Consider the following 26,522-nt stretch of genomic DNA (forward strand, 5'->3'; position numbering starts at 1 on the left):
AAGAGGGAAGCGGCTAGGGAAATAGGGAGGGTAGTGGACGGGGAAGGTAATCTAGTAGGTGACCCGGAAGGGCTGAACAATGTCTTTAGGGACTTTTATAGGAAGCTGTACACTTCTTCGGAACCACCCGGGGGACCGGGGAGGGATGAGGCAATTCCTGGATGGACTGACCTTTCCAAGAGTGGGGAGGGGGTTGGTGGACGGACTGGGGGCCCTGGTCAGGATCGAAGAGGTGTTGGGGGGCCTGAAGGCCGTGCAGTCGGGTAAAGCCCCGGGGCTGGACGGGTATCCGGTGGAGTTTTACAAAACATTTGCCGGAATAGTGGGGCTGGTGCTGGTCAGGGTCTTTAACGAGGCAAGAGACAGAGGGAGTTTACCCTCGACGATGTCGCAGGCCACCATCTCACTCGTTCTGAAACAGGATAAGGACCTGGAGGCTTGTGGGTCATACAGGCCGATCTCTTTGATCAACGTAGATGGCAAGTTACTGGCCAAGATTTTGTCGACTAGAATTGAGGACTGTGTACCGGATGTAATTGTGAAGGACCAAACTGGGTTTGTAAAGTGGAGGCAGCTGGTGGCCAACCTAAGAAGGCTGCTCAATGTGATTATGATGCCCCCGGAGAGTAGGGAGGTAGAGATAGCGGTAACCAAGGATGCTGAAAAGGCTTTTGACCGGGTTGAGTGGGATTATCTGTGGGAGATACTAGGACGGTTCGGGTTCGCGGGGGGGGGGTTCATCGACTGGGTTAGACTATTGTATCAGGCCTCGGAGGCGAGTGTAAGGACGAACGAGACAACATCGGACTACTTTAGACTGCACCGTGGGACAAGACAGGGCTTCCCTCTCTCCCAACTGCTCATTTAGGCCTTCTACGGGGTCTCCTCTGTTAAAGCCGATCGCATCAAGGATCGCTGTGTGCATCTCTTGGAGTGTGCCTCCTCCTACTTTCTGTGGGTCGGGAAGGGCTGCTACGACTGAAGGGGCGAGGCTCAAAACTGTGAGCTTCACTTGCTCCTTTTCGTCCAGGCCGTACATGGTTGCCTGTTGTTTGACTTTCGCGAAAAATTGGTGGGGGTCGGATGTGGGAAGGAACGGTGTAATTTTTCCACACGCGTCCCGTAATTGGGTCACGGTTAATGGGGTTGTGTAAAGGAAATCTGCTTCTCCTTCTCCTACGGTGTGTGGTTACAGGATTCATGGGGGTGTGTTCTGCCTGTTCGTTTGGGGGTTGGGTCGCTTTGCTTTTCTGGGTTTTTCCTGCGTACATGTCCCACGTACGTATCTATGGGCAGTCTCGTTCAATTCCTGCCAGTCGGGGCCGTTTTCTTGATCTAATTGGGGTCCGAATGTACTTTGAAATCCGTTTTGAACAGAAAGCTGAAATGCTGCAATTTGCTTCCGGCACTTTGCGTGGTCTACGGAGCTCTGCCTTTGTTCCGTTGTGGAAGTATGGAGTGCTCGTAGGGCTGCTTTTAAATCATTGCACAGTTTCTGCAATTTCTCAACTTGCTGTTCTGTTTCTTGTCTTACCAAGACCGCACATTGCGTGTCCTCGTAGGCCTTATCGTATTGCGTCTGAAACTGTTCAAATGCGCGAGACAAGACTGATGTGCCCACTTGGCATCATCCACCTCGCTGTCCCTTGCTGCTAACTGCCCTTTTAAATCTCTATTCTCCTTCTCTACCTCACTCATGTCTACCTCACTGGTTCTGTCTCTCTCCTCTATCTCTCCAGGGAGTGTCCTAAAGACCTCCTCTGTGCCTCCCAATTGTGCCAAACAGGACACGATTGCCATCAGCTTGCGAGCTTTCCCTAAGCTCTTCTTGTGGATCTCTGACAGGTTCTCCCACCAAGTATGTCCTATACTCCCAGGTTCTGTTTCCTCATTATTGCAGAATTCACTCCAAAGGGGCCATCCTTTCCCTTTGAGATATTTCCTGATCTCATCTTCCCAAACGTGACACTGTCCTACTCTACTGGTCGTTGCGACCTCGAATTCCTGGGGGTTCATAAGGCGTTCCATTGCCTTCATTGCCATTTTCTCTATCTAGGATCTCTACTGAATTTGGAACAGGGGGTGATAAAGTGGTGATGTAAACACGGGTATGGCTTACGCTAATTTCCGGCTGACAAAACGCCCAACAGTTTTACGCAACAAAATCTCTCAGGTTTACCTTATATCCCTGTTAGTACGCATGCATTAACACACTTCCGAATCTCAGAGGCTTGATCAGTACTGTTTTGACGCTTGTGGTTTTTCTTTCTGTTCCCAATTGGATTCTCAATTCAAATTTTGGGTTCTCTAGGCGTGGTAAGGCCACTTCTAAGTCGAGTCCCGTCAGATGTCGCCAGTAAATGTTGCTAATGTTTGATTGGCTCTTAATTTGGCTCAGTTTAATTATGTTTGCTCAAGAGTCGCCAGGTATCTTTCGCCACAAGGTTCAGAACCGAATACTGATCAATGACTCAATACACCAGTTAGTAAGTTCGAAAGCAATGCTCATTAATGTACACAGTCAAATCTACTCATGCATAAACTCTACAAACTAAACAACCACTATTACTAAAGCCTATACTTAGCTTCAGGTGCCCACTCAGTCAGAGTAAAATGGCCGTTGCTCGGTTCTGAGGCTGCTGGGTTGAGCTGTTTACAGGGTAGCAACTAGGAGGGTCTATCTCGTAGCGTGCGTTGACTTGGGACTTACTTGGTCTGGTGCAGCTGCTAGGCAGGTCTCTCTCTTCGATGAGAGCCAAAGAAGGAAGATTCTCCCTTGGGGAATATCTTTTATACTAAAAAGGGCTTCGCGTGCTTTTGGGCGGGCCTTGAACTTGGCCTCAACTAATTGGGCCTTTCCCAATCAGTCTTATCGATCTTCCTCCAATAGAGGGGTGGTTCCCTGATCGCTGGGCGTGTTCTAGTGACTGTTAGTCTGCTTTGTCTTAGCTTCTTCTGGCGCCGGGGAGTCTGTCCTAACATTGTGTATCTAAATATTTCCCTTTTGTCCCCGGAGATGGCTCATTAGTATGTAGATTGCTTGGTAGTTTCTGTCCTGTCTGAGAGTTTAAGTTTCTAATCAACAGACAGAGCTTGCACCTGCTTGTTTCTTAGCATTGTCCAATTTTCCCTGCATTCTTTGCAAGTGTCCATTTTGTAATTGGGACGTGGGCATCCCAGATGGCTACAGGGTTCACCCGGAGGTGGCAACTGTTCGTCGACTTCATTGCGGAAAATTAATCGTCAGCAGGTGGGGGGTCGTAGTTTAGGTTAGAGTAGGGGGTAATAAGGGTGGGACCTGTACGAAAGGTAAACGGTTTTTGCACTATGTTTATGGTTTCATGTATCTTGTTTATTTTGTTGTTGTTCTATACCAAAAATACCTCTAAAATGTTTGTTTTAAAAAAAAAAGAAGGCATATAGGATCTTTTATTTTGTTTTTTTGCAAATAAATTTAAAGTGTTCAATTTGTTTATTCCAATTAAGGGGCAATTTAGCGTGGGCAATTCACCTACCCTGCACATCTTTGGGTTGTGGGGGTAAGACCCACGCAGACATGGGGAGAATGTGAACACTCCACAAGACAGTTACCCGGGGCCAGGATTGAACCCGGGTCCTCGGCGCCGTGAGGCAGCAGTGCTAACCACTGTGCCACCGTGCCGCCCAGGGGTATCTTTTCCTTTATTAACCGAGGTGTAGAATATAAGAGTAAAGAGGTTATGCTGAAACTATATTAAAATAAAGTTAGGCTTCAACTTGATTACTGTGTGCAGTTCTAGCCACCTAATTACGGAAAGGATGTAATTGCATTAGAGAGGATACAGAAGAGATTTACGAGGTATGTTGCCAGGACTGGAAAATTGCAGCACTGAGGTAAGATTGATTAGGCTGGGGCTCATCTCATGGAACAGAGGAGGCCAAGGGCAAATTTGATTGAGATAAATTGTGAGGGGCTTGAGAGAGTGTGGATTGGAAGAGCCTATTTAGTTTAGCAGAGGTCAGCACTAGGGAGCATACATTTTAAGTCATTGGTAGGGTTAGAGGGGAGATGAGGAAATGCTTTTTCACTCGGGGTTGTCGTGGTCTGGAACTCACTGCCTGAAAAAATAGTGGAGGCAAGAATTCTCAACTCATTCAAAAGATGACTGGATGTGCACTGAAGTGCTGTATCCTGCAGGGCTACGGACAAAATGCTGGGGAGTGGGATTAGGCTGAGTGGCTTATTTTTCAGTTGGTACAGACACAATGGGCCAAGTGGCCTCTTTCTGTACCATTAACTTGCCATGGTTCTAAAAATAACTGTAATTCCATATGAGACAATGCTCAAAAATTATGTAACAGAAGTTACTGGCAGTTTCTGGATGTATTTTGCTTTAACTTACATTTTGTAATTTGGTTAAGTTTTTAGTAAGGTAAATTTCTACGTTTATAGTTGTGTTAGAGTTTATAGTTTTTACATCCTGATGTGTTAAAAGCATAAAAACACTTTTAAGTTGGCCAAGGTCAGTAGGCTTGACAGAACAGTGCTGGATTAGCAATGGATTTTCTCCAGAAGCTGACAAATGAAGCCACAAATGCCATATTACATAACTGGGTCTTTATTAGAAACTGAATTTGACAATGATGTCAGATGGGCTAAGATTCCTTAGGAATTTCTATTGTAACAAAAATTCCCAAAAACCTTTGCTACACGAGTATAAATTGAATATCATTGTCAAAAAGGGAGGTGAATATTTGTGGCTGAGTCTTGCTGCCTTCAGAGTATAAATTGGAAGGTGCAACATCCCAGTCGGTTTTGTGAATAGTTATTGAATTGACTTTCTCTTAGGCTGTAGGTAACTGCACTGGCCGATTCTTTCATTCATATTTGTGTGCAGTATCCAAATGCCACATAACTTTCAGGTTCAGAGTTGAAAACTTTGTTTTTGAAAAAGGAATTAGATATGAAACTCAGTTTCCTGTCTGTAAATGTGCAGAACTTGCACAGGTAGTGTTTTTATCATCACCGTTTGATTCCGTTTTTAACCGTTTCACTCTCCATTTGGAACAATTAAAAAGAACCTGTTGGGTGGCTAAATTAGATTTTTTTTCTTTTCAGTAAAGTACCAACTAAGAAATGCGATAGTAAAGATGTGAAGAAAACACCCGGACAAAAGCGTGGACGAAAACCCAAGTCAAACTCTGAAAGGTACTAACGGTCAGTCTTCTGGAGAGCTAAGGTGGTTAAATAATGTTCAGTTTCAATACAATTTCTTTTTTTAGGCACCAAAAGCAGTAGTCTTATGCTACATCTTGAAAGACACTTGTGTGATTTGGTTGAGCTGTGGTTGGATTAGGCTCAAAATTGATTTGTTTCAAGTAATTTATGATTTATTTATCTTCAAACATTTTCTATTTCTGGAAGGGGGGGTTACCTTCTGTTATTAACCAGGCACAATCATACATTAATGAAGAAAAGAAGCTTCCAATATTTGCAAAATTTTGGTTTGTAACAGGGACAGCCAGTATAAACAGAAAGTTGGCTAATAGTTTCAGGATTATTTCAATATAATGCATGCCTCATAATCAAAAACAATCATTATGTCGCATGAAATAACTACTGAAACAAAAATGTGTGAAACAACCCATGTCCGTTTTAACTGGTGTTAGTAATTCTTTGGAATATGAGAAATTTGGATGTTGCTCAGTATGGTTATTGGATGCATAATTTGTGTGATCCTACAGCATAGATTTGGTGTTTTTCAGGGAAGACTTTCCCACCATGTACCGCTGTCAATACAAGGGCTGCTGTGCCGTTTACAGAGGAGCTGATGGACTGAAGGTAAAATTATGCTCGAGACAAATTGGTCAAGTGCAGATTTTGAAACATCAAGCTTTTTTAGTGTCAGCTTGGCTCACTTGGTAGCACACTTACCTCTTGATCAAAGGATTGTTGTTTTAAGCTCTATGCCAGGATCTGAACATATAATCTAGCTGACGTTCCAGTTCAATAACCAATCCAATTTTTAACTAAATTAATCACTTCACGTATTTGAAAATTCACACCGGTCAAAGTAACATAATTCTGCTTGTCTTTTGAGCAATTGTGATTGATAATATATCAGGCTCTTGTCCCTCAGTTCAGCATCTGCTCTCATAGACCAATGGTGCTCTGGAATTGGTGTACTATGGGCACTAAATAACAAAATATGTAAATATGCATTGTATTCTTCAATGAGTAATTATTTATTTGAAGTTAAAATAAACTTTTTGTTTTAAATTAAAATATCACTCCCTGTTCATGAAACCACCTCATTCATAAAGCAAAACCCTCAAACTTGAGTGAAATTTGCTTCATTTGCTCTGTTTACGTCACCTTTGCTCATGAGTCGCCAGGTATCTTTATGATACCGCCACGTGGTTCAAGTTCAGGTTATGATTAATAATACAGCACACCGCTTAGTAAGGATTAAAACAACGGTCATTTATTATATACAACAAGCAATATTAATACCCTAATACTACTATTTATATAATAAACCTATCACTACTGGCCAATACTTAACTTAGGAAGAGCCCACCAGGTCAGGGAAACGAATGGCTTGTCCAATCAGATCTGGCCCGCGGGATTCAAAAGGCTGCTACAGGTCGGTGGCTAGGTGTCTCTACCGGATAGCGATCGCTGGATTCAAACTTACTGCTGCCGGTGGCTGGTCTTGCGAAGGTTTTAGAGGGCCCAGGGGCTTCCCGCCTCCCGGGGCGGCCCTTGACCCTGAGTCCCAAGTGATTGGATTCTGTCCCCAATCTCTGGGTTCGATGTGTCCAATGGTGAGGCGATTCCTCGATCGGGGGGTGGTCGCTCACCTGTCTTTGTTTCGGCCACTGCAGGCGCCGGCAGGTCTGGCCCGTATTCAATTGCTAATATGTTGCAATTGTTCCCGGGGATAGCCGATTTAGCTGTGGATGTCTGAATAGATTGGCTGCAAACAGTCCTGAATGCAACTGGGTTGATGGGCTGTTGATAGCCCTGAGTATCGATCTGAGCTACCTTCCCAGAGCCGAATATGCAAAACTGTCTGCAGCTGCCTGCTTGTGTCTTCTTGGCTGCTTTTCCCAGCAGCCTTTCGGGTTAGCCTTTTTAAACTGGGTTTTAGCCAGATTAATCGGAACGCAGCCATTTTACATGGCTACAATGTGCAGAAAAAAAATATTTTTCCCCTTATAGTTTCAAACAATACTTTAGTAAGATAAGGAGAGAAATTAGAGGCCAGACAAATATTAATAAAACCAGAGGGGAAACCGGTAGAGGATGTTTCAAAGGATAGATGATCATGTCTCTCACTATCCCCATAAATTCTATGAAGAAGTAAAACCAATTTTTACTTGTATTAACTGACATAAATATAGATTTTATTATTTCAGGTGGAATAAATTTGAAGTATGTATAGTCTAATTGGAAGTCAATTTTCTTTTATTTCAAATTGTTAGGATCTCCAACTCTGTTCAGTGCAGCAGGCTTGTCACAGCAGTTATAAATACAGCCCACTTCATTTATTTTTGTTTTAACTCTTCGAGCGGGATTTGCCGCGCAACTCGCTGTGTGTGTCGTGGCAATGCGAGCCGACCCGCTATTGGCCGGTGGTGGGATCTTCTGGTCCCGCTGTTGTCCACGGGGTTTCCTGTTGAATGCCCCCCTCGTCGCAGTGAAACCTGTGGTACGCTGCTGGCAGGATCTTCCGATCCCTTCGGCGTGAACGGCCAGAAAGTTCCGGCCTTTGTGCAATTAGGAAGGGAAACAAAGTTTCTGTTTAATATTCCTCTCCCCTCTATCACAGATTCTGTTTGCAAAGATGGTTTTGCTAGCATGGTGCTTCTGGCCAATGACACCGGTTTTCTGTGCATGTGGAGACAGCTATCGGTGGCCATCTTGCATTGGCAGGAAACAGTGTATAGTAAACCCTCTCGCACAACAAACATGAGGACTTATTTCAGATTAGCTTTATGGACTGTGGGGAGAAAGATTTTTCATGTTGGGCATTGTAGGCAGCAAGGCGGCAGAGTGGTTAGCACTGCTGCCTCACATCGTCGAGATCCCAGGTTCGATCCCTGTCCGTGTGGAGTTTGCACATTCTCCCTGTGTTTGCGTGGGTTTTGCCCGCACAACCCAAAGATGTGCAGGGTAGGTGGATTGGCCACTCTAAATTGCCCCTTAATTGGAAAAAATGAATTGGGTACTCTAAAATTTAAGAAGAAATGTTGGGCATTGTCATATACCAATTCGTTCCTTAGTAAATTAAATATGTAAGAACTGATAAAGCATGTCTGGTGGTGCCTTTGCAGCGAAAAAGAAAAGCTCAACTAATTTGAAGAGCCTCCTCTTGGGGCTGCAAACAGGTTGCAGTTGGCAGAAACTTGCACGTACATTCATTCGATCTGAAGCATCCAGTTTTGTGAGCGGGGCCATCTTCCAATGGATATTTTTTAAATTTGCATAAAAGATCACAACTCAATTTGATCATACAGATCCTTCAAGATTCTGCCTAATTTTCATGGAACTTGCTGAGGCAAGAATGACTGAGCATGTTGTGGCATGTAATCGAATGGATGTTGCTGCTCTAGCTTGGCTTTTATGATGGTCTTTTGCAACAATGCATTTTTAACAGAATTTGCACAGTGCAAACCTTGGTTGAGTGGCAACTTATGGAGGTTTTCCTGCAACATACACAAATATTAGAGTGATGGCATTGCACAAATAAAGTATTTTTAATGTTTCTACTTGTGAAACCAGAACAACTTGATATAGCATCTTTAATGTAATAAAACATCCCAAGGCATTTTCATCGGAGCATTTTAAACGTGAATATGACACCAAATCAAGTCAGGAGATTGTGGCCAAAGTTTGGTACATCGGCATCACTTAAACATGCAGAATTGACACAATTAGGTCTGTTTAAAGATGGAGGACCAGTTTTGGATAAAGGATTCTTAATGACTTTTTGAAAATATGCATGCCTGTTGTTGTGCAATCTCTTGCACACCTTTGCTGGCAGCAAGCATTGTTTAGTGTGGAAAATAGCTTCATTATTAGAATAAACTCCACTGGTCTTATGAGCTTTACCTTCTCATTTTTTTTAATGCAACAAAAATAGAGAATGTATATAAGCTAATTTACAAAGTCTCCAAGTCCTTCAATCTAAAATCAGGAATATTTTATTTACTACTGAATTTTAAAATTGGTGTTTTCTGGTTTTTTGGCCTAAGATATGGCAGCATTGTGACACAGTGGTAGCACTGTTGCCTCACAGCATGAGGGACCCGGGTTCAATTCAATTCTTTGTGGAGTTTGTACATTTCTGTATCTGCGCGGGTATCCTCTGGGTGCTCCTGTTTCCTCCCACAGATCCAAAGCTGTGCAGGTTAGGTGGATTGGCTGTGCTAAATTTCCCCCTAGTGTCCAAAAATGTACAGATAACGTGGGATTCTGGGGTGGGGCGGAGGAATGGGCCTGGGTAGGGTGCTCTTTCAGAGGGTTTGTGCAGACTCGATGAGCCGAATGACCTCTGTAGCAATTCTACGATATATATATTTCGGACTGGAAAATTATTTTTATCTCCTGAATAGTATTTGGTGCATAGCACCTCATCTTTCACAGGTAAAATGACAATGACGATCTTTGACATGGCACTTTATCATATCTCTCAATATCTTAAAAGTACTTGAAATGCAAAGATTTTTAGCTAGACAAACCTGGAAATCATTGATTGGACAGTAAAGTCCTAAAACCAGGGATTAGATTCATTCTAATTTTTTTTTGTGCCAACATTACTTTTAGCAACTGCTTAAAAATAAATATTCTTACAAAAGGGTTTATGGTGAAGATATTAAATTTAAAGCAGAAATGCATAACTACCACACTAACGCCACATGCGGTATAACATATGCCCGTCCTCTGAACCAAATACATTGTGGATATGCCAAACAATATGTTGAATTTAGGAAGTGAGATGTGAAAAGCTAGAAACTGAATTTGCTTTTACTATCAATTTAAAACCTATGGCTTATAGATGATTTTTTAAAAATTTGTTCATGGCTGGGCCAGCATTTATTGCCCATCCCCGAGAGCATTTAAGGGTCAACCACATTGCTGTGGGTCTGGAGTCAAATGTAGTTCAGATCAGGTTTCCTTAAGGACATTAGTGAACCAGATGTTTTTTTTTATTGAATTCAAATTTCACCATCAGCCACGGCGGGATTCGAACCCAGGTTCCCAGAGCATGACTCTGGGTCTCTGGGTTACTAGTCCAGCGACAATGCCACTGCCTCTCCTAGATGAAATGTTAACTTAATTAAGACTCTCATTTCTAAAAAAAAAATGTTTTGTTTTAGAAACATATAAAGGAACACCATGAAGAAGTGCGTGAACGACCCTGTCCCCACCCAGGATGTAACAAAGTGTTCTTGATTGATCGCTATCTGCAACGCCATGTAAAACTTATTCACACGGGTAAGTAAGTGACCTATTCGAAGTGCCGTTATTTTAGCTTTTCCATTTGTATTGCAACCATATTTCCTCTCATATCTCGGTTACTAATGACCGTGTTCTGCAATCTGGTGGGCTGGAAACAGGTTAATACTGGACCATTTAAATGCCAGCTGAACCTATGGCTGGGTCTAGTGCCAAGTTCAATATATTGCTGATGCACTGCAGTTAAAATCAGATTGTTACTATCCATATGTTAAAGCTTATAGAGCAGAATTTCCTCAGGAATTCTCTCACTTTGGTGCAGGTAGTTGGAAATTCCAGACGTGTATAATGTTTTATCTGAGTTGAACTTATCTCTGTGTCTTTTCAATACCATCATAAATGTAAGACTCATACGCTGCATATGTTCTGAGACTTAACCAACTTATACTATAGTTTCATTTTTCCTGCCTTTCTACACACAAAAGGGCAGGTTCAGTATTAATATCAGCAGTTATTGTTCACACGGAGCGATCATTACATGACTAGATCTTTTGAATGGGCAATGGAGGCAACAACTCATGTCGAGGCAGTTGATGTCATGGAGAAACTAGGTTTCTGTGGGTAGCACAGTGGGTAGCACTGTTGCGTCACAGCTTCAGTCCCAGGTTCGATTCCCGGCTTGGGTCACTGTCTGTGTGGAGTCTGCACATTCTGGTGTCTGCGTGGGTTTCCTCCGGGTGCTCCGGTTTCCTCCCACAAGCCCCGAAAGACTTGCTGTTAGGTGAATTGGACATTCTTAATTCTCCCTCTGTGTACCCAAACAGGCGTCGGAATGTGGCAACTAGGGGCTTTTCACAGTAACTTCATTGCAGTGTTAATGTAAGCCTACTTGTGACAATAAAGATTATTATTATAATTAATTCAATGGGCCAAATGGCCTCCTTAATACATCATGCACCTGTGTAGTAAAGATAGATACGATCAGTTCTTCAGGTAGTTAAAATATGCCTCCTGACCTAAGTACTCCACTGCAATATCTGAAGAAACTTGAAATGTTTACTACGTTAAAGATGTATAAATGCAAGTCTGTGATCTTAATGAGTAGAATGCATCCATTTGCACCATACAGCTATTGTGGAAATGGAAATGAAGTGTTCCAATATCATCTTAAAAACTGTTGCAGATTTTACATCTGCCTTTTTATTTTGAAATTAAGTATTCATCTGAGGACTCTGCTTGTTACATCCTGGGTTGCAGTTTCAAACCTATATTAGGAATTTTTTTTTTTCAGAAGAAAGAAACTACATTTGTGATGAATGTGGACAAACTTTCAAACAAAGGAAGCACCTATCAGTTCACCAAATGCGCCATTCAGGAGCAAAACCTCTACAGTAAGTACCCGGTGGAATTCGGCATGTTTATAGTTTTATTTTTCCTGCCTTCCATACAGACATAGAAAATAATTGGATAATGGCCTTGGTAAAAACTGGCAAACGGGCAAGTTCAAGACTGATTTCAGCAGTTGCTCTTTGCACAGAGTGATCAATACCTAAAAGAATCTTGAGCTAGGGAGGCATGATGGCACAGTGGTTAGCATTGCTGCCTCATGGCGCTGAGAGCCCGGGTTCAATCCCGGCTGTGGGTCACTGTCTGTGTGGAGTTTGCACATTCTCCCTGTGTCTGCATGGGTTCCACTCCCACAACCCAAAGATGTGCAGGGTAGGTGGATTGGCCATGCTAAATTGCCCCTTAATTGAAAAAAAAAGAATTGGGTACTTTAAATTTATTTTTAAAAAGAATCTTCTGAGCTGGATAGTGGAGACAGGATGATGCTTGTTAGAGTAGGTGTAAAATGTTCATATTGCACTGTTGTTTTGGTGGGATAGATTTTGTAGACTTGGCAAGGAAAATGTTAGGTGATCCCCCACCCACTGCTTTCAACGTAATCACGAGCCATCAGAAAGCACAAGAAAAAGACAATAAAAAGATATGTTAATCAAGAGAGAATCACTGATTTTCCCAGTCTGCCTCTTTTCCCATCCTTGAATTCTCCATTGTTGGTTTGTTAATAACTCTTGTTTTTTGGACAAATGATCATACTTCTGGTGTGTTTGGAGAACAGAAAAGACTTAAATTTATGGACGATATTTCCAAGACCCTCCTCCAATTGTAGGACAATGCATACAGTAGATGTCTTATCAGAAAATTGCAGGCAATGCCCTCATTCAGTTATGCCAGCTGCTGATAATTGTGCCCTCCATCTCTTGTAATACGTGGAATATTATAAGGAGGAATTGGGGAAGAAGGCTGAAAAGTTGATAATGATTTTGAAAGTAGAAAGGGAAGAGGTAAAGTGGAAAGATTCGGGAACGGGATTCCAAACAGGAGTAGGTAGCTGAAGGAATTGCTACCAGCAGCAGGAGCATAAAGAATAGAGAACAATGGTTTCCGGGTGCGGCGATGACCAGCTAAGTCGCACGTTTCGGCAGCTCCCGGTGGAACAGACTTTTGGGCTCCTAATAAGAGCCCCAACGGCAATTTTAACGGCTAAAAGCACTGTGCGGTAAACCAGAAGGGAATCCCCCCTGGATACGGATGGAAAAAGGAGAGGAAGGTGGCCGGATTGCGGTGGATCCTTTAGAGCAGCGGCAAGGAAGGCAAGCAAAAACCAAGATGGTGTCGGAAGGTGGCAGTTTAATATCAGGCCCTGAACAACACGAGTTTTTGAAACGCTGCGTGGAAGAGCTTAAAAAAGAGATGAAGAAGGAGCTGTTGGCCCCGATATTACAGGCGATTGAAGGGCTAAAAGATGAGCAAAAGACCCAGGAGCGGGAGCTTCGGGTCGTGAAGGCAAAGGCTGCCGAGAACGAGGACGATATACAGGGCCTGGTGGTGAAGACGGAGATGCACGAGGCACACCATAAACGATGTATGGAAAGGCTGGAGGAGCTGGAGAATAATGCGAGGAGGAAGAATTTAAGGATTCTTGGTCTTCCTGAAGGTGCAGAAGGGGCGGACGTCGGGGCATATGTGAGCACGATGCTGCACTCGTTGATGGGATCGGAGGCCCCGACGGGTCCGCTGGAGGTGGAGGGAGCCTATCGAGTTATGGCGCGAAGACTGAGGGCTGGAGAAATTCCTCGAGCCATAGTGGTGAGATTCCTCCGTTTTAAGGACAGAGAGACGGTCCTCAGATGGGCAAAGAAAACTCGGAGCAGTAGATGGGAGAACGCGGTGATCCGCGTATATCAAGACTGGAGTGCGGAGGTGGCGAGAAGGAGGGCGAGCTTTAATCGGGCCAAGGCGGTGCTTCATAAAAAGATCAAATTTGGAATGCTGCAGCCGGCAAGACTGTGGGTCACATATCAAGGGAAGCACCACTACTTTGAAACAGCGGATGAGGCGTCGACATTTATTGTTGAGGAGAAATTGGAATGAGTGGGTTATTAAAAAAGAACGTTTGAGACAAAGTGGTGGGGCGAATATGGGGGTGCGAAGAGGGGGGAAAAAGGGGGGAGAGATGATTTTTATGTTGTTAATCCTGCGACCCGGTAACTTTTCTCTCTTCCACAGGTTGTGGGGGAGGGAGGAAGGGAGGTGGAGGAGTTGGGGGCGTTGGCCATTGGGGGCGGGGCTTTGTTCCCGCGCTATGATAATTATGGCGGGAATAGGGAAGCAGGAAGGAGGGGGCGTCGCACGGTGCGAGCCGAGGTCACGGGGGGAAGCCGAGGTCGGCCAGAGTTTGCTGACTTCTGGGAGCAACATGGGGGGTGTAACTACGCTAGTGGGGGATCTAGCGGGGGGTGGGAGGGGGGGAGCTATATTAGTGGGGAAGCGGGTAATGTTTGAGGCAAAGACCATAGTGGCGGATAGTGGGGGCAGATACGTGATGGTGAGTGGCAAATTACAGGGGGAGGCGGTGGTCTTAGTGAACGTATATGCCCCGAACTGGGATGATGCCAACTTTATGAGGCGCATGTTAGGACGTATCCCGGACCTAGAGGTGGGGAAGTTGGTAATGGGTGGTGATTTTAACACGGTGCTGGAACCAGGGCTGGACAGATCGAGGTCCAGGACTGGAAGGAGGCCGGCAGCAGCCAAGGTGCTTAAAGACTTTATGGAGCAGATGGGAGGAGTAGACCCATGGAGATTCAGTAGACCTAGGAGTAAGGAGTTTTAGTTTTTCTCCTATGTCCACAAAGTTTATTCGCGAATAGACTTTTTTGTTTTGGGAAGGGCGTTGATCCCGAAGGTGAGGGGGACGGAGTATACGGCTATAGCTATTTCGGATCACGCTCCACATTGGGTGGACTTGGAGATAGGGGAGGAAAAAGAACGGCGTCCACCCTGGAGAATGGACATGGGACTAATGTCGGATGAGGGTGTGTGTCTAAGGGTGAGGGGGTGTATTGAAAAGTACCTGGAACTCAATGATAATGGGGAGGTCCAGGTGGGAGTGGTCTGGGAGGCACTGAAGGCAGTGGTTAGAGGGGAGCTGATATCAATCAGGGCACATAAAGGAAAGCAGGAGAGTAGGGAACGGGAGCGGATGCTGCAAGAACTTCTGAGGGTGGACAGGCAATATGCGGAGGCACCGAAGGAGGGACTGTACAGGGAAAGGCAAAGGCTACACGTAGAATTTGATTTGCTGACTACGGGTACTGCAGAGGCACAGTGGAGGAAGGCACAGGGTGTACAATACGAATATGGGGAGAAGGCGAGCAGGTTGCTGGCCCACCAATTGAGGAAAAGGGGAGCAGCGAGGGAAATAGGGGGAGTGAGGGATGAGGAGGGAGAGAGGGAGCGGAGGGAGTGAATGGAGTGTTCAAGGCATTCTATGAAAGATTATGTGAAGCTCAGCCCCCGGATGGGAAGGAGAGAATGATGTGTTTTCTGGACCAGCTGGAATTTCCTAAGGTGGAGGAGCAGGAGAGGGTGGGACTGGGAGCACAGATCGAAATGGAGGAAGTAGTGAAAGGAATTAGGAGCATGCAGGCGGGGAAGGCTCCGGGACCGGATGGATTCCCAGTTGAATTTTACAGGAAATATGTGGACTTGCTCACCCCGCTACTGATGAGAACCTTTAATGAGGCGAGGGAAAGGGGACAGCTGCCCCCGACTATGTCAGAGGCAACGATATCGCTTCTCCTAAAGAAAGAAAAAGACCCGCTGCAATGCGGGTCCTATAGGCCTATTTCCCTCCTGAATGTAGACGCTAAGATTCTGGCCAAGGTAATGGCAATGAGGATAGAGGATTGTGTCCCGGGGGTGGTCCATGAGGACCAAACTGGGTTTGTGAAGGGGAGACAGCTGAATGCGAATATACGGAGGCTGCTAGGGGTAATGATGATGCCCCCACCAGAGGGGGAAGCGGAGATAGTGGTGGCGATGGATGCCGAGAAAGCATTTGATAGAGTGGAGTGGGATTATTTGTGGGAGGTGTTGAGGAGATTTGGCTTTGGAGATGAGTATATTAGATGGGTACAGCTGCTGTATTGGGCCCCGAAGGTGAGCGTGGTCACGAATGGACAGGGGTCTGCATATTTTCGGCTCCATAGAGGGACGAGGCAGGGATGTCCTCTGTCCCCATTATTGTTTGCACTGGCGATTGAGCCCCTGGCAATAGCATGGAGAGGTTCCAGGAAGTGGAGGGGAGTACTCATGGGAGGAGAAGAACACCGGGTATCTCTGTATGCGGACGATTTGTTGTTGTATGTGGCGGACCCGGCAGAGGGGATGCCAGAGATAATACGGATACTTGGGGAGTTTGGAGAATTTTCAGGATATAAACTGAACATGGGAAAAAGTGAGTTGTTTGTGGTGCATCCAGGGGGGCAGAGCAGAGAAATAGAGGACTTACCGCTGAGGAAGGTAACAAGGGACTTTCGCTACTTGGGGATCCAGATAGCCAAGAATTGGGGTACATTGCATAGGTTAAATTTAACGCGGTTGGTGAAACAGATGGAGGAGGACTTCAAGAGATGGGACATGGTATCCCTGTCACTGGCAGGGGGGGTGCAGGCGGTTAAAATGGTGGTCCTCCCGAGATTCCTTTTTGTGTTTCAGTGCCTCCCGGTGGTGATCACGAAGGCTTTTTTCAAAAGGATGGAGAAGAATATCATGAGTTGTGTGTGGGCCGGGAAGACCCCGAGAGTGAGGAGGGGATTTTTGCAGCGTAGTAGGGATAGTGGGGGGTTGGCACTACCGAGCCTAAGTGAGTACTACTGGGCCGCCAATATCTCAATGGTATGTAAGTGGATGGGAGAAGAGGAGGGAGCGGCGTGGAAGAGATTGGAGAGGGCATCCTGCAGGGGGACTAGCCTACAAGCTATGGTGACGGCGCCGTTGCCGTTCTCACCGAAGAAACACACCACAAGCCCGGTGGTGGTGGCTACTCTGAAAATCTGGGGGCAGTGGAGACGGCATAGGGGTAAGACGGGAGCCTCGGTGTGGTCCCCGATAAGAAATAACCATAGGTTTGCTCCGGGGAGAATGGATGGGGGATTTGGAACATGGCAAGGAGCAGGAGTAACACAATTGAGAGATCTGTTTGTAGATGGGACGTTTGCAAGTCTGGGAGCGCTGACCGAAAAATATGGGTTGCCCCAAGGGAATGCATTCCGGTATATTTAACTGAGGGCTTTTGCGAGGCAACAGGTGAGGGAATTCCCTGCAGCTCCCGACGCAGGAGGTGCAGGACAGAGTGATCGCAAAGACATGGGTGGGGGACGGTAAGGTATCAGACATATATAGGGAAATGAGGGACGAGGAGGAGATTATGGTAGATGAGCTGAAAGGGAAATGGGAAGAGGAGCTGGGGGAGGAGATTGAGGAGGGGCTGTGGGCTGATGCCCTAAGTAGGGTAAACTCATCGTCCTCGTGTGCCAGGCTAAGCCTGATACAATTTAAGGTGTTACACAGGGCGCATATGACTGGAGCACGGCTCAGTAAATTTTTTGGAGTAGAGGATAGGTGTGCGAGATGCTCGAGAAGCTCAGCGAATCACACCCACATGTTCTGGTCATGTCCGGCACTACAGGGGTTTTGGGTGGGGTGACAAAGGTGCTTTCGAAGGTGGTGGGGGTCCAGGTCGAACCAAGCTGGGGGTTGGCTATATTCGGGGTTGCAGAGGAGCCGGGAGTGCAGGAGGCTAAAGAGGCCGATGTTTTGGCCTTTGCGTCCCTAGTAGCCCGGCGCAGGATACTGTTGATGTGGAAGGAAGCCAAGCCCCCGGGTGTGGAGATCTGGATAAATGACATGGCAGGGTTTATAAAGTTGGAACGGATTAAGTTCGTCCTAAGGGGATCGGCTCAAGGGTTCACCAGGCGGTGGCAACCGTTCGTCGACTACCTCACAGAAAGATAGAGGGAATTGAAAAGAAGACAGCAGCAGCAACCCAGGGGAGGAGGGGGGGGGGGGGGGGGAGGGAGGAACCAGAAGGACTCTCAGGGATGTTAGTGTATATGTATAATATGTATAGGTTGTTGTTATAGGTAATTGTATATTGAGACTGCTGAATTGTATTTTTGGAGAGTATTTATTTGGGACAAGGCAGTTGCCATTTAGTTTTGTTTTTTAATTTTGATGTTGTTTATATATTATTTATTTCTTGCTTAAAACTGGCCATTGTTATTTATATTGTTATATTACTGTGTAAAGGATACACAATGTACTGTCATGATTGGCCAAAAATTTTGAATAAAATATATTAAAAAAAAAAGAATAGAGAACAATGAATAAAGCAGTTGCTTTGGAGGAGCCAAGAGTGAGGGCTAATATATAATTGAAGGGACCAACTTGAGAGTGTGAAAACACTAAATGATTGAACCTCATCTAATTTTCCTGGCTCTTGTCATTACAGAGCAGCTTCTACAGTTATGAGGGGAAGACCAAGGATAGTAACATAGTCATTGGATTGGTGCCATTTGAATATCAGCCTCAGCAACATCTAAAGAATAGCTATATGTCTTTTCAGAAGCTTAATTATATATATTTTTTCTCCTTCTGCCTGTAGGTGTGAAATCTGTGGTTTCCAGTGTAGACAGAGGGCGTCCCTGAAATACCACATGACCAAGCACAAGGCAGAAGCTGAACTTGACTTTGCTTGTGACCAATGTGGAAAGCGGTTTGAGAAAGCCCACAATTTGAATGTTCATATGTCCATGGTTCATCCCTTGACCCAGAACATGGATAAAAGCAAACCAGCTGTGTGTGTTGAAACAGAACAAAACCAGCTAAGCACAGAGACCTTCATTGAGTGGGAACCCAGTTAATGTACAGCTACTCAACTGCCAGCAGAGTGAAAAGAACAGGATGTACAAATTTGCACCTTTTTGTCTTCAGTGGCAGGAAGCTTTCCATCTGAACAGAGAATTTATGAATCAGTACAACGTTTTGCTTGTTTGACGAGAAGAACACAAAGGTTTAAACACTAAACATATTAGAGATACTTCTTGGTACACTGCTTTCCTTTAAGTATGAAGCTCAGTTGCATACCTATTCATTCTGGAAAAAAAATGCCAAATACATTTCACGGTTGCACAATACATTGTATGTTGATATTTAGTCTTGTGTAGCCAGCAAGAACTGTTAAACAGACAAATATGTGATGATTGAATGGGATGAAGGAAAACATTGTTGGTATCGGTGATACGGTTTTACGGTGATACAGAAACAACTTTTAATGCTTAAATTAGATTGCTGTTTGGTGGTTTGGCTGATTGCTTCTGATGGTCCTTCAATCAATGCAATTTAAGTTTGAATAAAAGATATTTTCTTAGGTTATTGAGTATTGGGATTCTTCTAGTGTTTTACAAAGTGGGCGAAAGCTCTCAAATATACTGAACAGTAAGCAGTAAATTGTAAAGGGAGGACAAAATATGAAAAATAACCAGACCTCTACCTGTTTTTGAATGTGGACCCGTTTCCAAAACTGCTAACCACGGGTGACTCTAAACTCTCTCTAAATGTACAGTAAATCTTTCAATTCTTAGTTCCTGGTCTGTCTGCATACACTCACCGTTCCATTTCAGAAAAGTTGGCCATTCAGGCTTGGGCCACTTTATGGTGGTTGGGTCGATTCTCCTCCCCTCCCCTGAAAACTAAGCATGGAAATTCCTGTGTGACTGAATTTTATTACTTCAATAAGGGGAAGTTGAAGAAACAATGTCATTGAATGTAGCTGTAACTATTTTGTCAGTTCTGTAAAGTAACTGATCCAAACTGAAAAGAACAACCTAAACAGTGCAGGAACTCCTGGCTTACCTAAAAAAAAACTTCAGTCTCACTTCCCTCTAAATGTTTAGTGGTTCATTAGGTCTTGAGTACTGAATAGAACACGTATTTGAGTATTTTAAAAAATTTATCTTAAAAAGCAGCTTTCATATAACCATTTCATATTTGCAGAAAATTTGCCAATTAGTGGAGTCTCGGTAAATATGTTTCGGCAGTTTTGTGCAGCCGTTTTTACACAGTACAGCCTAGGGCAGTTGTATATGTATGCAACTGATGTAGAGGTCATGTTTATATTTAATTTGTAGAAGTCTAATATATGGAGCCTCAAATACTATATGGGAGTAAACCTAATTTAAATGCTGTTACTTTTGAATCGTGATAATAAATGATCTTTCCAATACAGTCTATCAACTGAAACATTCTACAGAATTGTTTATTGGAAAATACAATTGGCAATGTTTACATCTTCTGTAACAGTAAAGTCTGCCTACTTTATTTAAACAATTCAAAGACAACTAGGGTTCTAGAAATCATCAAATCTCTGACTTTATGGTATTTATGTTTTTATTTGACATTAAACAATACTTTTACTGTCTGCATCAGGAGGTATGTGCTTGACATGAACAAAACCGCCTATTCTGATTTTTTCTTTAGGCAGTTAATCCAGAAACTGACTAAAACTAAAGAGCAAAAATATATACAAATGATTGATATTATTACAAATGATTTTCTGTAAGATATGATCTGACTAACCAAAGTAATTGTATGAGCGGTGCTAACCAGCTTATTGATGAGACCACGAGTAGTTTTATATTTGATTAAAAAGTTGATTACATCGCCTTGTTGCATGAAGTTTCTTTAAATATCATTTGTAACACATTGCAATTTTAAATCCACACCAGGAACTAAACCGGTTCACAGTCACCAAGCAAAAACACCAAAATCCGTTGCAGAATGTAGAATTATCCTCGTCAGCCACTCTACCTCAGGTTATCACAACCAGGGAAAAATCAGATTTTTAAAAAAAATTTTTAGAGTACCCAATTAATTTTTTCCAATTAAGGGGCAATTTAGCGTGGCCAATCCGCCTACTCTGCACATCTTTGGGTTGTGGGGGTGAAACCCACGCAGACACGGGGAGAATGTGAAAACGCCACACGGACAGTTACCCAGAGCCGGGATCGAACCTGGGACCTTGGCGCTGTGAGGCAGCAGGGCTAACCCACTGCGCCACCGTGCTGCCCTGAAAAATCAGATTCTTATCATCAAATTACACAATAACAGTTCTGCACACTATACTGCCACTTACTATTGGTACATTACTTTTCGCAAGTTTGTTATGCAATAGATTAGTTGACAAAGTTGACTCCAAGTGCAAGATTGACTTTTAGTATTACGACATTAATATGGTTGGAGTGTTGAAACTGCACATTTGAGTTCTAGCGAGGCCGTGTTTAATACAGTAAGCCAATGGCATTTTAATAATCAGTTGTTGCACAAAGTACTTGAACCGATTCTCTGCATATTTCAAAATACAACCAAAATGAGTTCACTATTTTAATAAAGCTCAAGAAAATTCTGCAGTGCTTTTGTATGCATTTTAAGTTGAGAAATTATAGTGTGATATCATGGCGAACAATGCAAATCTAAGGGTCAGTCAATTTGTAGTCCAGAAATCTTTGATCCTCAAAGGCAAGTAAACATGGGAGAGCTTTTTGTTTCTTTTTATAAATTTAAAGTACCCAATTCATTTTTTTTTCCAGTTAAGGGGCAATTTAGCGTGGCCAATCCACCTACACTGCACATCTTTGGATTGTGGGGGTGAGACCCACGCAGACACGGGGAGAATGGGCAAACTCCACACAGACAGTGACCCGGCGCCGGGATTGAACCCGGGTCCTCGGCATTGTGAGGCAGCAGTGCTAGCCACTACACCACCGTGAATGCTGAAATATATATCCATCCAGTGGTTAATCATTTTCAACACCTTGAGAAGCAACCGTGTAAAATTGTAAACACTCTAAATTTGAATAGCGGAAGTCTTAATCTTTATAGAATAATTGGTTCCGAGTAGAGTCCATCACCGTTGCAGATAGTGCAGCTTTCAGCTCTGGATCGATGTCCTTGCAAGCAGCTTGTAGCTAAAAAAGAAAACAATTTACTTTTTATTAAATCTTACACTGTTTGGTACAGTGCATATTACAAAATGTGTGGCTGTTGGTGCCTGTGAGAAACATTTGAGTAACAATATTTTAAATACTATTCACTTGTGCCTTTAATAAGCTGGCAGCAGAACCTTGCAAAGTTTAAACCAGTAGTTTTTCAATCAGTGGGAAACCTTGTGCAAATAACGATAGTCTGCTGATGATCACTTTCATGGCAACAATAGCAATCATAGTCAGGGCCTTCTGCCTCCTGCCCAACCGCCAGAAGGTCCCCACTTCAAACCCCAATCTGCAGTTGTTGGTAAAAGGCTTTTCTTTACAGCATTTGTTTGCTACTTGCTCCTGTCTCTTAAACCAGAGAGAAACTTGGAACAAGGAAAAATAAACAGGACCAAATCTCATGTAAACAACTAGCTATAACCTTGTTATCTATCACAGGCAATCCACTTCCCTTGGAAGTAATCTCAGGAAAGTAAAAGATGGCAGAGGCCCACCCTCTACCCCATTTTCCTCTCCTTTGTAGCAGAGAAGTAAATATGCTCTGTGCATAAATTACAGGAAAAACAGCATCATAGTGTGCTCATAAAACCAGGCACTTCAATCTGAAAATCTATAATTTGGCTGATACTCAGTGCTCTCTGTGGGGGTGGGGGGAGTGCTGCATCATTAAACATGATCTTTGGATAAGACATTAAACCAAGGAGGATTCAGCTTGTGGAGAATAAAATATATTGTGTAAAGACCAGGACATGCCTTTCTTGAGCAACACTGCCAAAGGAAATTGATTTGATGACTTGTCTAATTTGGCTATATGCAATTTTGTTGTTGCACTTCATTACGCCTTTCCGTTTTTCTTTCGATTATTCATGCAAAATTTAATAGATCAATTAAAATTAAAAATGCTCATGTAGTGATGAACCGATTAATAACCAAATGGCACTTCATTACATAACCTTCATTTCAAAATAATGTGGTGACAGATGCTTTGGGATGCAAATGCTCTACTATAAATGCAACACGTTTTTAATCTGATTGTGTTTAATTTTCCTTTGTTCTTTGATGTTCTTTAAGTTGTAGTTTCTTAAAGCAATTGAAAAACACATATTGCATCATTACACCAGCATTTTTATTTTAGTTGATCTATTAAAGTTTGCATGAACAAATCCAAAGAAAACTGGGACAGTATGCCACAAACTATTAATAAGGTTTGCACGGGACTTTAAAAAAAACATTTCTACAGGTTGTTCTTAAAATTTGACTAAGGTTAGAATTTAAGTTAACCAAACATATAAAAGTTAATTTAACATAGGTTATGTTAAAGATGGATAAGTTATTTCAGCTTAAATTGCTGTTTTGGTGTATAATAGTCATGTTGTGACCTGTTTGTTGCTGAATGCTATTCTCAGATCCAGTTGGTGCATTGTAGGAACATCACATTGTTAATGTGGAACAAGCAGGGAAGAAAACGACTGCCATGTATTCTCACAGATGCCAACTTCTTACAGTCAGTACTTAAGATAAAATAACTGGTAATAATCAAGTGAAATGACAGTCTAGAAATTTGTGCCTAACCATGGAATTATTAATTGCATTGCAATTAATTTTGCCAGAAGCTCTTACCCTGTTCTGTGGTATGGTCTGAGCAGGACACTGTGGAATTGTGTGAAGGAGGAACTGACGCCCTCGTGTAATTAATCCCAAAGGGTCAGGCTGCAAACAGAAGCCAAGTTTATTACTTATTGATAACATTTCAATCAGTAGCTTTATTCAGATTTATCTCCAACCGCAGATTTCCTTCCCTGAATGACGACATTTTGCGATCAAATTAAATAAAATGGCTCCTTTACTTTGGCACTCATAATAACGTCTATTGCCAAAAAGGAGCCATGTTTTGTCGACGTGAACACCTAACTGCGTAGTGGCAAAATGATTCACAGCAGAAGCCACACCCATGATTGCTTTGGAATACAATTTGCTGCTGTTAATGCTGCTGGCTCTCTTGCTGTTCATCAGAGGTGCAATTTGGAGTTACATAAGCTGCTCCCATGCATTGGAGACTCTCAGCAGGGAAGTGTAGCTGAAGACGAGTGAAGTGAAAGAAAGGCGAAGAGACTTCCAAGAAGTAGGTAATCATCTGTCAAGCAGTGAAAGCATCTTCGAAGATGAACTCGCTGTGCAGAGTGTCTGCACACTCCCCGTGTCTGCGTCGGTTTCCTCCCACAGTCCAAAGATGTGCAGGTTAGGTGGATTGACCATGCTTTCATAGAATTTACAGTGCAGAAGGAGGCCATTCGGCCCATCGAGTCTGCACCGGCTCTTGGAAAGAGCACCCTACCCAAGGTCAACACCTCCACCCGATCCCCATAACCCAGTAACCCCACCCAACACTAAGGGCAATTTATCATGGCCAATCCACCTAACCTGCACATCTTTGGACTGGGAGGAAACCGGAGCACCCGGAGGAAACCCACGCACACACGGGGAGGATGTGCAGACTCCGCACAGACAGTGACCCAAGCCGGAATCGAACCTGGGACCCTGGAGCTGTGAAGCAATTGTGCTATCCACAATGCTACCGTGCTGCCCCTACCGTACAATGCTAAATTGCCCTTTGTGTCCAAACAGGTTGGGTGGGGTTACTGAGTTACAGGGATAGGGTGGAGGTGTGGGCTTAAGTAGGCTGCTCTTTCCAAGGGTCAGTGCAGACTCGATGGGCCAAATGGCCTCCTGCTGCACTGTAAATTCTAGGTTGGTCTATTCTGTGAAAACCAGAATCTTTTGGTTAAAACAGAAGTTAACAACCTACTTGAATGTGTAAATACCTTACTCAAGAAGCACTGACTTCAGACCCACCTGTGTGAAACTGGGGAGAGGGCAAGATGATGTCAGGATATCATTCTAGGCGATTTAACGCCTCACATACCCAAACCCACCTCCCGTCCCTTGCCTGTTTTTTAAAAAATTGTCTTTGGTGTCCCCGAACACTAGTGCAGCAAATAAAGTCTAAGCTACTTCTATGACCATGAAAGCAGTTCATGTCAATAGTATTGAATAATATAAGCAGATATTTTCTTTCACTGAAAGTAGAAACAACTAAATCAAATTTAAAAAAAAAACATGCATGCAAATTAAATTAACAATTAATGAGAAAAAGATTGAACATTCCTGTTAATCATCTGTGAAGTTCCACATTCACCATATTTACCTGCTTGGAGTTTATATCTTCTCCATCAAGGAAGAGATTGACCATTGCAGTATACAGAATGATGGCGACTGACAGGAAATCTGCATGTTTGATAATGGAAGTAAGCAGCTTTGGATCCAGACCAGGAATAAGGCTATTGAAAAATTGAGTAATGTTGAAAGCTTTTAAAAAAAAATATTGTGCATTACAATTCAAAATTAAAGTTCTAATTTTGTACATAAAAAGTGTGTGAACTATTGGAAATCTATTTTTACACAGTATCCTTTCAGGAGTTCAAGTAAACCTTTCTTGCTTCAGAGCCCAGGCCAGAAGAGAGACTTAGGGCTGGATGCTCAGTGGCACACCGCTGGTGCAGGATTATCTACTCCTGCCACTATCAATGTCCAATTGAAGACACCTATGCCACCGGGAAACCAGAGGGTGGGGACGCACTGCCTGTGGTAACAGAGACTCCCATTGACTAGAGAATTCCGACCACGTTCTCTACATTTTGATACTTAACTAGTCAATAATCAATTCCTTATATTCATCAAAGGACATATTCATCAAAGGACAAATATTGCCAGACACTTATAAAGTCAGAGTTACACAATAGGTGTAAATTCAGATTTATTTAATCTGTACAACTATTGCAAAATAAAATATAATTTCAATACATCTAACCATCTCCTCTTGATATTCAATAATATTACCATTGTTGAATCCCCATCATTAATATCCTGAGTGTTACCATTGATCAGAATCTGAACTAGATTAACCACGTAAACACTGGGAATTCAGATGCAGAGGAACACCACCACCTGCAAATTCCCCTCCAAGCCACACACCATCCTGACTTTGAACCATAGCACTGTTCCTTCACTGACACTGGGTTAAATATCTGGCATTCCCTTCCTAAGAGCACTGTGGGCGTACTTGCACTGCTGGGACAACAACAGTCCAATAAATTGGTTCACCACCACCTTCTCAAGGCAGTTAGGGATGGGAAATAAATGTTGGCCTGGCCTCCAATGCTCACTTCCCTTGAAAAGTCAATAAACCGATTTAATTCAAGCTAAAAGCAAATTGCTGCAGATGCTGGAATCTAAAAAAAAACAGAAAATACTGGACAGCAGGTCTGACAGCATCTTTGGAGAGAGAAGAGGAACGAGGGCAGCACAGTGGATAGCACTGTTGCTTCACAGTTCCAGGGTCCCAGGTTCGATTCCCGACTTGGGTCACTGTCTGTGCGGAGTCTGCACGTTCTCCCCGCGTCTGCGTGGGTTTGCTCCAGGTGATCCGGTTTCCTCCCACATTCCAAAGACGTGCAGGTTAGGTGGATTGGCCGTGCTTAGTGTCCGAAAAGGTTAGGTGGAGTTACGGGGATAGGGTGAAGGTCTGGGCTTGGTTAGGCTGATCTTTCCATTGGCCGGTGCAAACTCGATGTGCCGAATGGCTTCTTTCTGCACTGTAAATTCTATGTTTATGTTTCGGG

At 43.5% G+C, this 26,522-nt stretch overlaps 2 protein-coding genes across 4 annotated transcripts in view; one reads left to right on the forward strand and one right to left on the reverse strand.

Annotated features, from left to right (window-relative positions):
* Positions 1-20,513, forward strand: part of LOC140430532 (zinc finger protein 276-like) — a 47,067-nt gene extending 26,554 nt beyond the window's left edge. For all 3 annotated transcript variants that reach the window (XM_072518057.1, XM_072518056.1, XM_072518058.1), the window contains exons 7-11: positions 5,099-5,188; positions 5,746-5,821; positions 10,366-10,483; positions 11,736-11,835; positions 18,459-20,513. In XM_072518057.1, the coding sequence (XP_072374158.1) occupies positions 5,099-5,188; positions 5,746-5,821; positions 10,366-10,483; positions 11,736-11,835; positions 18,459-18,717 (643 nt within the window). In that variant the 3' untranslated portion in view covers positions 18,718-20,513. The remainder of the gene's footprint in view (positions 1-5,098; positions 5,189-5,745; positions 5,822-10,365; positions 10,484-11,735; positions 11,836-18,458) is intronic.
* Positions 20,086-26,522, reverse strand: part of LOC140430530 (Fanconi anemia group A protein-like) — a 179,264-nt gene continuing 172,827 nt past the window's right edge. Inside the window, 4 exon segments of the mRNA XM_072518055.1 lie at positions 20,086-21,774; positions 21,777-21,819; positions 23,464-23,553; positions 25,049-25,181. Of these exon segments, the coding sequence (XP_072374156.1) occupies positions 21,728-21,774; positions 21,777-21,819; positions 23,464-23,553; positions 25,049-25,181 (313 nt within the window). The 3' untranslated portion in view covers positions 20,086-21,727.

This window comes from Scyliorhinus torazame, chromosome 10 (assembly GCF_047496885.1).
Source record: "Scyliorhinus torazame isolate Kashiwa2021f chromosome 10, sScyTor2.1, whole genome shotgun sequence".
NCBI lineage: Eukaryota > Metazoa > Chordata > Chondrichthyes > Carcharhiniformes > Scyliorhinidae > Scyliorhinus > Scyliorhinus torazame.